At 44.2% G+C, this 14,552-nt stretch overlaps 1 protein-coding gene across 1 annotated transcript; it reads right to left on the bottom strand.

Moving 5' to 3' along the window:
• Positions 1 to 1,503: 1,503 nt before the first annotated feature.
• On the bottom strand, positions 1,504 to 5,423 carry LOC146176704 (sulfotransferase ssu-1-like). The gene is made up of 2 exons (XM_084582932.1): positions 5,264 to 5,423; positions 1,504 to 2,984 (listed from the first exon to the last, which is right to left on the bottom strand). The coding sequence occupies exon 2, from the start codon at positions 2,979 to 2,981 to the stop codon at positions 2,031 to 2,033; it is 951 nt and encodes a 316-aa protein (XP_084439058.1). The 5' UTR covers positions 2,982 to 2,984; positions 5,264 to 5,423; the 3' UTR covers positions 1,504 to 2,030.
• Between the last annotated feature and the right edge of the window lie 9,129 nt (positions 5,424 to 14,552).

Below are 14,552 nucleotides of genomic sequence, written 5' to 3'. Positions count from 1 at the left end.
CAACAACCTTATTTTGGCGCCGTGTACTGAAGATGCACATGTGCTTCCCCCCGAGGCACTCGCTCTTGATATATGACTATGCCGGAGGGAAGCCTCCAAGGATCGGAGTCCCCTCCGGTTTCTGTCGTTTACCGCCGCTCTGTGCGCGGACGAAGTCCATGCGCAGCCCGAGATCACCCAGCCCGCGAATAGCGGGCGCTTCGTACCAGACACAGTCGTTCTGTCGTTCTGAGGCACGCAGTAGAAGCGGGTGTGTGGTGGGACTGCGGCGGGCCAAGGGCCGACGTGTAGGCGTCGTGTGCGTTGCCCTCCTCGCATCGAGTCGGGACGCCTTAGAGCCAGCGCCCCGTCGACGGCCATCTTTCACCGTGTGTGACGGTCCGTATAACTTTTCTTTTCTTGTGCTATCTTGCTGCCATCACTGATTGTATGCTTGATTTGTCTAATTTGTTAAGATTGTTTTTTGTGTTTGCACTGTTTGTCGCATTTTGAGCTTGCCTACGCTTTGTATCTTACCTTTGTCCATTTAATTCTTACCTTTGTTGTACCTGCTAATAGATAAATGTTTTGCTTAGTCTCCGCACTCTGGAATTCCTTCTAATTCACCAATGCAACGACACATGTGAACCCTACACGGGGAGACCAGCCTGATAAATTCTGTTGTCAACGCAGACCCTGAGGTCAGGTACTGGCGCAAAGCAACCCTGAGCCTCCACGGCTTACGCCTGCCAGCCATTGTAAGTGCAGTGTGTGACACACGGTCATGACACTTCGATGTTCGGGTGGTGGCTCGCTTGATAAAGATTACTTCTGGTCGCTACCCCCCACACCGTGCTGCAAAAACGAGAACGGCCCGATAAGCATGCCAGCGAACCACAGCGCCGTGGGGTGAGATATCTCACCTTTTCGCCCACCTCATTTGTGCTAATGTTTCGTGCTCGCGACTGTACAACGGGCATTACACTGGATGTTTTTTTAAAATACGAAATCCTACCAGCCTTCACTTTATATGATTATGGACTTTTAATGAGCTTCAAAAGTGCTTCGCGGAGCAATGAAGATTATGTTGGTAATGTGTTAGAACTTGCAATAAACACCCACATTCCACAAACCAGAAATAAAGAAATGTGGGCAGATCCTACACCTATAGCATATTACTCAGAACAGTCTATCTCTTATATGCTGCCAGAGCTATCGAATAAATTAGGCAAAGGAATATTTTGACCCCTTCCAGCATTCAAACATTGTTATTAAAAAAGGTTTTCTGAGCAATTTTGTGGGATGACGTTACAAGTATCTTTGAATTGGTATTTTTTGCCTCGGTTTCCACGATGTGTTATCTTATTTTGTGCAATAATGTATAGCGCAGAATGTATTGCCGCTTGTCTGATGCAATTACAATGTGAAAAAAAGGGGGTAGAACCAATGTCAATCTTGAAAGCTTTTATTCCTGTCACCTGATTTAATATAGAGAGAATAAAAGGCTGATTCATTTATTGAAACGATGCATGACTGCATGTTTTGAAACGTGTTCTGGACTTCTTTCTTCAGATAACTGCACACAATTGTTTACTTACAAGGCTCTTTATTCTCTGAATAAAAACATATACATGATTACGTCGAGATATTTCGATGACTCCCATGAAGCTAAACATTAAAAGCTAAGCTCTGTTGCAAGAAAAGGTACAATAACAGATGGTTTAGCCAGTAACTGGCAAGTTACCGGGCACCTTCACTGCGCTTCAGATCAATAGCAGAATAAGGCCTATAAGGCATTTTCAATCTGAATGTAAACACTCCTACTCAAGAACGCACATTTTATTGAACAACAAGCACTCCATTATTTCAACGTCTGCACCATAATAACAGTCATTATGATACTTGAGCAGTTTTTCTCGAAAACAATCTTGATATGTATTATTACTACAATACACAACGCATCACTGTACACAACTTTATGTTTTAAGATACAGCTCTCAAATAAAGACCGTTTCTTCACTACCTTCGGGATTTTGATATAATTTCTCAATTTAAGGAATATCGACGTCTTTCCATAGGCTCATGAGATCGGAACCTGCGGTGGCTTCTTTTATTCTATCCTTCATTCGTCGGATCTGATCAATAGAGAAATGATTTCTCCAGTCCCCCACCTGGCCCTTGCGGATAAATTCGCCAGTCATTGGTTCTCTAGTAGCATCAATGATGGTGCGAACCCCTTTTATAAGCTCTGGCCTCAGTCGCTTGAGAAGCTCGGAGTCGGTGCAGTCTTCAGGTTTAAGTGGCTGCGGACTAAATATTACCTTCTTTTTCATGTGTTCTAGGCTGGTATTCTGCAGAATGGATTTCAGAAGCTCTGGATTATCCTTGAGCTTCTTCTCATGGTCTTCACCGATGAAAGCAGCAATCTTCATAATTCCTCGCGTAGTGTCCTTCTTGAGCTCCTCATACATTAGGAAAAGAACGTTGGGATCGCTGCGGTGCTCGTACCATGAGAGAACATTCTCAAAGTAGTCTCCAAAATCAACCCGGCCTTCAAGAAACATTTCAAAGAACTGGTCGAATGTCCCATCCGCGAATTGGTACGATGCAATGTTCTTCGTGTGGTAGTAGAAAGACACGCAACAGTCGTAAGGATTCCTCGTAATGTAAATGTACTTTGCCTCAGGTGAGTACGGGTTCTTGTGGAAAGACAGGTGCGTCTTGAACGCAGCTGGTCTAGGTGCATACATTGCAGCCTCTCCACCCTGCAGTTCAAAAAACGGAAGCCGGAGGGTCAGATCCAGAGGGTCGCTGCTCTCCTCGCCATTCATTAATATGTTGTAGACGATGTGTTGTGTCCAGGTTGTCCCACACTTTGGGTAGCTGACAATAAAGAGGTCCCCAGGACGCGGCTTGTATGCCAAGGTAGAACGAACGGCATCATCCGGGAAATGCTTCCCCAAGTAAACACCGTCGATAGTCCGAAAAATTTGAGCTGCCATAGCCTGAAATTCGAGAATACAGTTGCCAGCTTAATTTATGATGCGAGCGCTAATACTCAAGCGAAATCGGCATTTTTCCTCAAACTTTTATCAGTTACAGCTGGTAGCGTTTTCTCGCAGCCAATAACACCGCTTGCACGTACATTACCTTCGCGACACAAGTAGTTATATATTCAAGAGTATCACAAGCGCCGTTATCAAGGTGGCAAGAAGGAACATAAAGAACACTTCAAACTCATATCAGCGGCTTCATGTAACTGATAATACGTTCTCAGTTAGCTGAACTTTCGGTGCACACCTTAACTATGTTAAAATTCATTTTTACGATCACTCGACATCGTAATAAGAAAACCTTTCTTTCTACTATGCCGAAAGGTCAATAGCGTTCCCTCCCGCATCTTCCATTCCCTTTTTGACGAAGACAATAAATTTCATTATTCGACTGCTTCAATTAATCGTTATTCTACGTCATGAAAAACTAACACTCGTATTCTCAGTAGCAACATATAATGAAGAATTCACTTATTTGAACCAAGACTGACTCGCTTGTGCGCATTCAAAACTCCTGTCAAAAACTACATACGAAATGAGCTAGCAACGTTTGTGCCCGATATTTAATTAGGTGTTAGGTTACGAGATTATGCTGTTTTCAAAAACTTTAGTGAATAATATAAAGTCTACTGCCACACTCAATGGAAAGAATTCCTAGCCACTACCCTCGCGCGGAGCGTAGTGGGCGAGTCGCGCAGCTTTACGACATAAGTTCAAGATATGGTCCTAACGCGTCCTTGTGGAATTCAGACAAGGATATAATCATAACGGGTACAATCTTCACCCAACGCAAAGAAACTGCGTCAACAATCCCAGCAGCCTCTTGCCCTTCGGTGATGACGCCCGGCAAGGAATACGATACACAGGCCCGCCAAACTTTGTCAGGACAAAACGCCCTTAGAAACGAACATTGTTAGATGTCATCGACCTGTGTACGAAGAATACTACCAACGTCATGCCAAAGCCCAGTATTTTTGCCAAGTCGGGTGGTGAAGCTTTTTTTTTTTACAAATATTGATTAACGGTTAGTTTATAGCCCACTATGGTAAGAAACATTCTTTACTGCGCTTAGCTCAGGAACGAGCAAGCTGGACAATGTTGCCTTCATCATCTTCATTATCGCCATCAGCCTGCCAACCTAGACAGCAAAACAAACTAAGACCTCTGCCACAAGTATCCAATTAACCCGGTCCTGTGTCAACTGCATACATTTTACCTAATGAAATTCCTAATCTCGCCAGCACACCTAAGATTCTGCAGCATCAGCCATCGTTTCCTGCCCTAAAAACGCACTCCGTTAGCCTTATATACCGTCGGTTATTTTGCCTTAGCATTCCATACCCTACACATGCGCGTTTGTCCATCAATTCGGCGAAAATAATCTTATGATCGGCGCAATCCCTTTTACACGTACTAAAGGAATCGAGTATTTTTTCGCTTTTTGGATATGACATACTTAAGGTGGCGGTAAGGGCTTGTTCTTTCACATGAGCATAACAAAAAAAAAAAAAAAAAACTAAGAGCATAATACGCTGCTTGAGCACGTCTATAACAGTTCTAAATACTAACAATTAAACGCAACTTTTTGTGTTCTAAAGAGTTAGAAGATAAAAAACCGCCTTATTGTTACCTGAAAGCTATATGGGCACAATTAAGTTCATAATTTAAAGAACCTATTCCCACTGAACTCTAAACTTACTGAACTTCAAAAGATTGACGCTTACATATCTTTTCAGGAAACGTAGAAGTAACGCAAAGCAATCAACAGAGCGGCGCTATTTCAACGAATACTTCTTTTTGATAAGAGAACTTCCGATTGCGTCTTGAATAGCCTTGCATCACTCAAGTAAAATACAACCGACAATATTGACAGAATTCATACTGTAGGGTGTGATCCGTGAACTAGGATGACAAAGAAAGCCCCCACAATTAAAGCAGGAAGCTTTCAAACCAAAATATAGCTGATATGTACTATTCCAACGTATTTAACAATATCTGTTGAGGTCAGAAATTCAATCTATAGAATGTTATTTCCTTTCAGTGCAACATGAAAACATACAAGCAGCTTTTATATTTTAGGATTCTTGATACGTAAAACTCAAAAATGTCTCTAGGTCTAACGTGTGGCCTAATGAATTCAAATCATAGGTAAAATTTCAGAAATAAACTTTATCTTTAGACAAAATCTCTATTTTTAAACTGAAAACACAGGTGTCGAAAAGGATACGTACGCAAATGCAGTTCTTAGCTCTTCCGTTGGTTTGGATGCAACTCAACGTGGGTGCTTTCGCAGTCCTTTCTCCCGGCAAAACCTGATCGAAACGAAAAGCCTTGAATCAGTACGTGAAACTGGCTCCCGTGTAGAACATTCAGTCTACGCCGGTACTGGTGACGAAACGCACATCCACGTACGACCGGCAGAGCGAAATCGCCTTCGGAATACGCTATCTTCTTCGTCAGCGACCTCGGCGACGGCAAAAAAAAAAAAAAAAACAGCAAAAGGCGTCCAGTTCTAATACACGAATAGATAAAAATCCTGAACGCTAGACGGTCTTATCGCTGCGGCCTCCAGCGTCCAATTCCCAACGGCGATATCCTCTTCTTTGAATGCGTTTATCTATCATACCTGAAAAATTCGGTGAGATAAACTCAAAGAGACTGTGGCGCAAGCTCTTCCAAAGAATTTGTTATATTTTCTCCCAGTAACACTACAAATGAATAAAGCTTAGATATAACGCCACAAAAATATGCTATAGGAGGTATGGCTGCCATTGATATAACTGTGTGATATGGAACACACCATAAGACAACAAAAAGCGACTTGTCTGTTTTTAGTGCACAAGGGGCAGTTTTCTGCGCTATTTCCCGGCCACTTCTTTTTTATTTCTGATTTCAGTCTCTTCTATTTAACGCTGCAGTGACTCGTTTCACTACACCCCAATCAACATGTTTCAATTTCGTGTATAAAAAAGGCCTTATACGGCTGTGGGTCGTGCACATCTCGCAGAAGCACTCTATGGGATCAGGCACACATGTTCAATGCAGAACCCTACAGATATTATGTGATAACCTATAGAGCTCGTTCTGTCGAACAGCCGTCAGCGCGGTAGTCGGTTTCACCTGTAAGAAATAATTGAGGGCGTAATCAAATATTGTATCATGCAATAATTTTAGGTTGTAATCATCGATGATTTATTGTGTTTGATAAGGAATAACGAGTTAAAGCAATCATGCAATCAATACTGGAATTAGTGAATAAGTAAATGAAAAGATAAAAATTGATGAAAGGGATTTAACAGATGCCAAAATGCTCACAACTAAAAGAGAGTGATTGATGATGCTAATTATAAAAATATAAAGGTTGCAACCAATAATTTAATAATGTAAATGTTTGATAAGAAAGAAAATGCATTCAATGATGCCAAATCGCTCGGAATGGAAAGACAATGTTTGCAATATTCATTATATCAGTGTATAAAAATCTAATCAAGTATAAAATGCAAAAAAAAACTCTTTACGATGGAGCTAAGCGTTCCCTAATTCTTCCAATGCTGTGTCAAATAACTATACCGGTACATTCTTTTCACGCTTTCTTGAATGAGACCACGCCATCAATCCCCACCCGCCGACCAATGTACTAAACCTCACAGCCATCAAGATTTAAACTCTGCTAACGCGGAGAGATTTCGCTGTAGGAAATGTGAGAACAAGAGGCGAGAAAATGAGCATTCTTGTTTCATTTCTGTTCGCGCTTTAATGATAAAAGGCAGTCTTTCCAAACATTTAGCATAAGATTTTCGAATTGCGAAAAGTGTTCAGGAAAAATGAAGTACACAAAATGAAAGAGCACTGAACAAGGGTAGAGTGGGAGCCCCAGTGCACAAGTCGAGGCAAATTTTCGACATGTGGACTTGTTTTCGTCTAGGCAGCGCGAACATATCTGGCGGAGTTTTTAAAACAAAATTTAGCAGTTTTTACGGCAACTCGGCAATTCGGTAATGGTCTGTTAAATAAATGTTCGGAATGCCTGTCCGCTATCGAGAAAGGCGCGTAAGCATTGAACCTACTTTAGCTGCTGAATCATCATCCATTGAGCATTGTAGTTTTTTCTGCTGCTCTCGTTTCTTATTTTCTTTTTCAGGCCACAGGATCACTAGTTCCAGGCTCAGAGATATATACTGAAGGAAAATTCTTTCACTCATTGTCTTACTTCCTTTTGCACTGCCCTCCTCCCCACTCTCTAGCTTTTCTTCTTCGGAAGCAAAAGCTTATTTTAACCCCGACCAGAGATGTCCGCACTGCCCAAACGAAGACATGTTCACTTGTAGAAACATTGGCTCGGCTTATGAACTGAGGCTTCCTATCTACCCTTGTTCAGTGACCTTTCATATTGCTCAATTGGAGTGGTCCTTAAGGTACATTTCTGTTTCTCACACAACCAAGTATTTGGCCGTAAAAAAAATTCAGGGGGCACTATGGCTCACTAAAATGCTTCAACGAAAGCCTTCCCCGCGCGCGCAGCTTAGTCATTAACTGCGAGACCCTTTTTGATTGACTAAAATTCTGATAGATACTGCGCCTTTTATTTGCTGTCAACCAATCATAAACAATAACAACGCCACTGATACCTGCTGTACTTCGTCTATTTCTATATATGCTTTGTGGTGCGGCGTTCGAGGAAGCGACAAATGAAAGGCGCCGCATGGACGCTTGGATCGAACGCCCAGTGGGGTCAGCTTCATATATGCGTGAATCTCCTGGTGACGTCATCACCATTCATGACATCATGACTGTATGTGACGTCATTGTCACTTCCGGTTATTAGACATGACCGGATTTGACGCCATGATTACGTCACGTACGATGACGTCACCGTGTGACGGCTATCGACGTCTCAAAGCGTCTAACCATTATTGCCGGTTAGTGATAGTTAACCATGAGTCGGACTTTTGGAGTACTAGTTAATGTTTGATTATTGTTAGTTAAACACCCCTTAACTAGTCAGTGATGATTAGTGATAATTACGATGACATGGCATGGCTTCCTATGGGCATCTGGTTAACTATTTTATTATACGTCGTACATAATCATGAAATATCTTGAAAATGTCTTCAATCATGTTCAGATATTATTCGATTGCTATTGATTAAGTATCGATTCAACGGCGATTGGCATATGCCCATAAAAGGCATGCACCCGAAACGTGGACACATTTGCTAACAACAGTATGAGGCATTAAAAGCTTTCGCCTTGACAATTCCGAAACTTTGTTTTACGATCATAACAGTCACTGTGAAGGCGCCACATGAGGTCCCATACCATTCGCTGTTGTGAATAAGGCCAAATGAAGAAATCACAAATAAGAAAACAGGCGAACATGACCTCGGAATTTCAAAATAACAATGGTAGAAAGCTGCAGAGTAAGAGTGAGAACGTTTGGTTCTTTTTTTGCTCATACTGGGATTTAACTTGGCGCTGTTTATAAAACACACTTTCGTCTCTATTGATACAGGTCAAAAAATTGTAGTTTCTGCAAACCGCTTGCTGTTAGGGGTTAACCTCCCTGCTTTTCCTCCTCATCTTCCTCCTCCTCGTGCAAGACACGAATCGGTATTTCAGGAGCTGCCCTGGGTATACACCTACACTGTCCGCCGACAACAAACACGTTCACGGAATTCAATGTTGTGCCATAGAGAGTTCGTGCGCAAAGATTCTCGAAGAGTGCTCTCGAATAAAGGGGTGAAATGAAAGGATGTGAACTCACAACACATCGCCGCACTGTCTCCTGTTTTTTCTTTCTAGTGTTTACTGAAAAAGTTGCTTTAGTATTCCTCTCACATCGCCGTGGTGGCTCGGTAGTTCGGACGCTCCACTCCTGCACGTAAGGAAGCGAGATCGACTCTCCCGCTTTTTTATATCGGTGAGAAAAAGAAACCAGTGGTGCTGTGCGATGTCAATGCGCGTTGAAAGCCTCAGGAGGTCGAAATTTCAATAGCCCTCCCCTACGGCCTCTGCCATAGCCCGAGTCGCTTTGGGACGTTAAACCCAATAAATCAAACAAATCATTCAATTTAGGGAAATGAAAATTAAAATCGAGGTATCATTTTTGCCATTTACAACTGGATACTATCTATATTTTGTTGAATATTTTGGCACATCATAATTTAGCAGGCATTTGATTTTAAAAGTAACTAGTTTCCATCATTCGGTTGTGTACATATAACGACTTATAGAAATGTGATAGCCATCAGTTCGGTCTAATAAAAACATGCGCTAAAACAACATAAGCAGTTATATGCCACGCGTATTCAAAATACAAGAACCGTACATTATAAAAAGCTTACTTTAAAATAAAACCACTCAACCTTATTCTATTTTGTTTTAGTGTGTCACTTTTTCGTTTATGTCGGGATTTCATGACCTCACAGTTAATCAAACTGCCACTTGAAGAGTATTTTCAATACTCAGTTTGAGCAATGCGCCCACCAAATTATTCTCAAAGCTACAATGATGATAGGAAAATCTTTCGGCTGAAAAGAAACACCAAACAAGATTTTAAGTGTACACTTTGTAAAAATAGTGTTATTTTAAAGTTTCTAAAGCCGGGAGAAGAGTAAACGATGTATTTATTCTCGGGTCGCCCGCAGCTGATATCCTATGAAGTGCTACTATAAAACAATCTATATTCAAGGGTTAGCAGTTGGAACCACACAATTATACGGTACACGTTTGTTAATTGAAGTCAAACAACCATAATACTGGATCTTCGCACGCAGGTCTGCACTCGATAGACTTGTTTCACCTTCTAGATTATCCGATGCTTCCCTCTAGAGCACTTCCCTTTGCCTAGCCAGCAGCGCTCCCCCCCCCCCCCCCCCTTCATATCAATTTATCTGCACAGGATGCACGGTTCGCGTAACTTTTACAGCTGTGCTTTATACACAGCACAGCCGGACCGCGGGTCCTGTTTTTTCGCATACGTTAATAGGAGAAAATACAGCGTTTTGCGTCTCATTTGAAATCTTTCAACCGCGGCCTTTAGCCATCCTACTCAACTCAATAAAATTTCGCAATCACACCCAATCCGCCACCAGGTGACTTGTCTGTTTTTGCCTAATACAACAATATGTCGCGTGCGGCTGCGGTGTCGTATGTAGTAATTATGCCATCAGGCAAATAAATTCCAAGAGGAGGATGTGATGACAGTGGTCTCATGAGCTTCTTTTGGCGCCTTGCCCTATTCCTGTGCAAGCGCTTCCTAAAAATGTATCTAGAGTAGTGCTTGTTAGTATATCACACCTCCTAGAAGCACTCTCACCACATCTTTAGGAACATGGCGAAAACGTCACAAAGTGCATCGAACCAGCCTTCACTTCCCTAAGCATTTTTTCACTGTGTTATGGTGACGCAGTGCAAATACACCACGCCGCAACCATGCACAGGCAACCACTTTATCGGCAGAAACAAAACGAGATACGTGGTGGCAGCGTGATCTGCGTATTGCCTAATGCTGGTGAGTCGAATTGCATTACGAACAACTGCGTTCAAAACATGTCATCTTAACTGTAGATAATCTTTATTTCCAAATGAAAGCTTTCCCAGCCCCATTAATCGCAAGAACCGTAGGTGGGTTCGGCACTCACGTTATCGTTACAAAACTGTTCTTCAGCAGCAGTACGAAGAAAGCGAGTGCATGCAGGAAGGGAGATATGGGGCCCTTTAAAGAATGCATGAGGACAGTGGTGGAAGTTTAAGCTCATCGTCCTGCCTTTGCGGCAAGGGAACTCACTACGTGCGTGCTTGTGTGTTCCACCACAGAGTAACTTGCTTGTACACACTTGGACAACGGGCCATCCAGACTGCGTAACGCATGGTTTGGTGTCTCACCCATGTTTCCCCCAGGGTGCGCGCGGTGGCGAGTCTTTTATACACCTGCAACGCCGAGTCTAAATGTGCGATCGTTTGAGGAAACAAGTGTGGTTGTAGTGAATGTAGCGCGTGAGAGCTTCATAAGTGCGGAAGTGGCGGCCGTTCCGGCCATTTAGGGAGTAATGTGAAACGGCTTCTGTTCCCCAACACACGGCACGTGTCCGGACCTTACCCTCACTAAAAACATTCAGCATGCAGACTGGGTCACCACGAGGAAACCCTCGGCAGCAATTACTGCATACTCAATACAACCATCCCTACGCCTACGCCAAAAACAAGGAACGTTGGGACAAAGTGTTAAAAAGTGCTTCACTACATGATCAGCTTCGGGCTGTCCAGGCGGCGGAGAGCTTCGGGTTCTCTGTGCCGACGTGGGAGCTGCCCTCTACACCTGGCGCCTAGCCGAGTGTCCTCCAGGACCCCTACTGTGGGAAATAAAGTTTTACCAAACCAAACCAATACAACCATCCGCATGCTCTAATTCGCAAAACCTTCCGCAAAGGCATAATTACCCGACTGGACTCTACCCGCATTCAGGAGCAAGGCTACCAAGCCTGATCCCAGCTATCTTCACCCTTCGATGCACAGAAACCCAAATTCAACTCTCAGACGCCACCCGGAGGTGGAAAACCACCTCATTCACCTCCGGCTGGCCCGGATGCCGCCGATCTTACCAAACCAGCGGCAGAGTATGCGGCCCAACTCGCCGCCTCTAACTGGATGAATCGATTCAACACGACGGTGCGACAGATGTGCAGCCGGACCACGTGGCTCCTCTTCCGCGTCCTAATCGACGCCACCCAAACACGAGCAGAAACGAAGAAACATCTACAACGAACCATTCAGGCTTCGATGTAGACACCTCCAAAAGGCATGCAAACTCTGAGATCAATATCTCTGTACACAGCAGGACCCCCGAGGGTCCACGTAATCGTATGCAGGCTTCAAGAACGACAAGCTGAACCCCCTTTTCCAGATACATGACCTGAAGGCGGCCCTAGCAAAATGAAGCGAGGAACAGCACCGGAACGGGATCAGATCACAGTCAAAGTACTTGCTAATCTACCCGATTCAGCAGACTCCATACTTCTCGCTTACATTAACTTCATTTGGCTCGGGAAAACACCACTCCCAATTGATTGGAAGACGACGAAGTATAGTCACCTTCATTCCCAAAGCTGGTACAGCCATTAACACAGACAACCTCCCCCCCCCCATCTCCCTTCTTATGTGGGAAAATAAGTGAAGGCAATGGTGCACGTCAGGCAATCTGAGTTCCTGGAGGGCAAAAATGTTTTCGCAGGCCTAATGTTGTGATCGCCCACGCCAGCCTGCACATGATGTCCTGCTTCAACTAGAAAGGAAAATTCTCAACCCGATCGAATATCTCCTCAATGATTAGGTAGCACTCGCTTTGGATTTCAATGGGGATTTGACAACATCACCCACGAAATTATTCTAACACATATTTCCCCAACAGATTGTGGCCAAACCACATTTACCTACATTAGGCAATTTCTCACTGACCGCCATTCATACATCCGGATTCAGGACACCGTTGATGGCCCATACGACATTGCCACACTAGGGACCGCGCAAGAACGGTACTCTCGCAATTTCTATTCAATATAGCTACGATGAGACTTTCCGCTCAGCTGGCGAGGGTCGACGGTATACAGCATGCCCTGTATGTCGAGGACATCACCATCTGGGCTAAACACGGCTCGTAGAAAAAATGCAGGCCAACCTGCAGCAGGCGGTGGACATTGCAGACAACCACGCCCGTCGCTGCGGCCTTCAGTGCTCCCTGTCCAAATTAGAATCTGTGCACATACGCCCCTCACCTAAGTGCCCCACCAAAATCGACCTCATCCTTAACATTGGACCCATACCAGAACACGACGAGATCCGATTACTGGGCCTCTTTATTCCCAAAAATTGCAGAGCTGAGACAACATTGGCCAAATTTGTAAGATGGGGTACCAGGTGGGCCGCATGGCCCGCCGAGTTTCCAACAAGCGCGGAGGTTTATGATGCAACGACGTCTTTGTAACAGTCCTATACTCGGCTCCATACCTTCATCTGCACAAATTTGACGAGAATGCACTGGAAGTCATTCTCAGTAAAATATACAAGCCTGCCCTCGATCTCCCAGTCAACACCTCCAAACAGCGCCTACTCGGCCTGGGGAAAGTGAACACCTTTAATCAACTGAGAGATGCAGAATTGATGAACTAATACGCACGACTGTCTAAAACGCTATCGAGTCGCCGCCTCCTTGCCCGACTATACATCCACCACTGAATACATTAGGTAGAGCGCGTACATATCCCAACAGAGTGGAGATATGCCTTGCACGTACGCCCTCTTCCGGCCAACATGACACGAGAGGACCATGTACAGTGGCAGGCGTCTCATGAAGGCGTTGGCCCAACACTACAGACACAAACATTAAGTTTTCTACGTGGACGCCTCCGGCAAGCACCATGGGGGTTGGTACACGGCAGCAGTCGTCCACCAAAACACTGTAATAAATTAACTCACTTTCCGTGCGCACAACATAACACACGCGGTAGAGTTGCCATCGCACTAGCCGCCGCAGATCAAGACTCGCGGGGCATCATGACAGACTCCAGGGATGCCTGCCGGAATATCGAGCAGGGGAACGTATCGTAATTCGCCACCAAAATTTTACAAAAAAGTGACTATCTCGATGCCCCCGCGCATCAAACTATTATCTAGATTATGGCTCTGAACGGCCTCAAGGAAAACAAAACGGCCGATGCCGCCGCCCGCGCGCTCACATTCCGGGCACCAACCTCGTCTCCCACCAATCAGGACTCCGAACACAGTCCGCCTACACTTTCAAAGGAATAATTCACTTCTATCAATCCATCTATGCATTCTATACTAAACTCTTCAAGGACCTTATAAAGACGGAGAAGCACTTTCTTCTTTGCCGTTGCGCCCAAAGGTTACTGTGCCCGGCAGTATTAAAATACTTCTACCCCGCTTGCACGGGGAAATGTCCGCACTGTGAGGAAATGTCCTCGGACATATTCCACATGGTGTGGGAATGTCAAAAAAACACCAATCTACCCCACTTACTCAACCCTTACCGGGAGCACAAGGAGGCTGCCCTGCTCGGCTGCTCTCACCTGACGGCGCAACTAGCCTTGATCGAGCGGAAGCGGGCCGCGGCCGACGCCTATGGGTTCTCGTAAGAGGGAGCCCACCTAGTAATTTTAAGGGGCGCCTTCTTAAGGACCTCTGCCGTACCCTCCCTGTATAAAATATAATACACATTTTTCATCATCGTCATCATCATCCTGTGCTCTCGGCAGTCAGGTTTTTGACCTCGCATTATCATATCCAAGGAGTTTTAATGTCTCCACGATTTTTTGCCGTGAATATCTCCTCCGGCTGCAAACAATTAGTCATTGTATACTAATGGAGAGGTGAGAGGGAGTAAAAGTCTGTAATATATTACCACTCTTTGTTACCCGCAAATGCTTCTTTTCTTCTTTGAGTGAGGGAGGTGAAAATATACTTTCAATTCGGACTATTATATCAAACCTCCCTATTCAGGAC

The sequence above is a fragment of the Amblyomma maculatum genome, chromosome 10 (genome assembly GCF_055883805.1).
Source record: "Amblyomma maculatum isolate TAMU_Amacu chromosome 10, ASM5588380v1, whole genome shotgun sequence".
Taxonomy (NCBI): domain Eukaryota; kingdom Metazoa; phylum Arthropoda; class Arachnida; order Ixodida; family Ixodidae; genus Amblyomma; species Amblyomma maculatum.
This window is presented reverse-complemented; position numbering and strand designations above follow the sequence as displayed.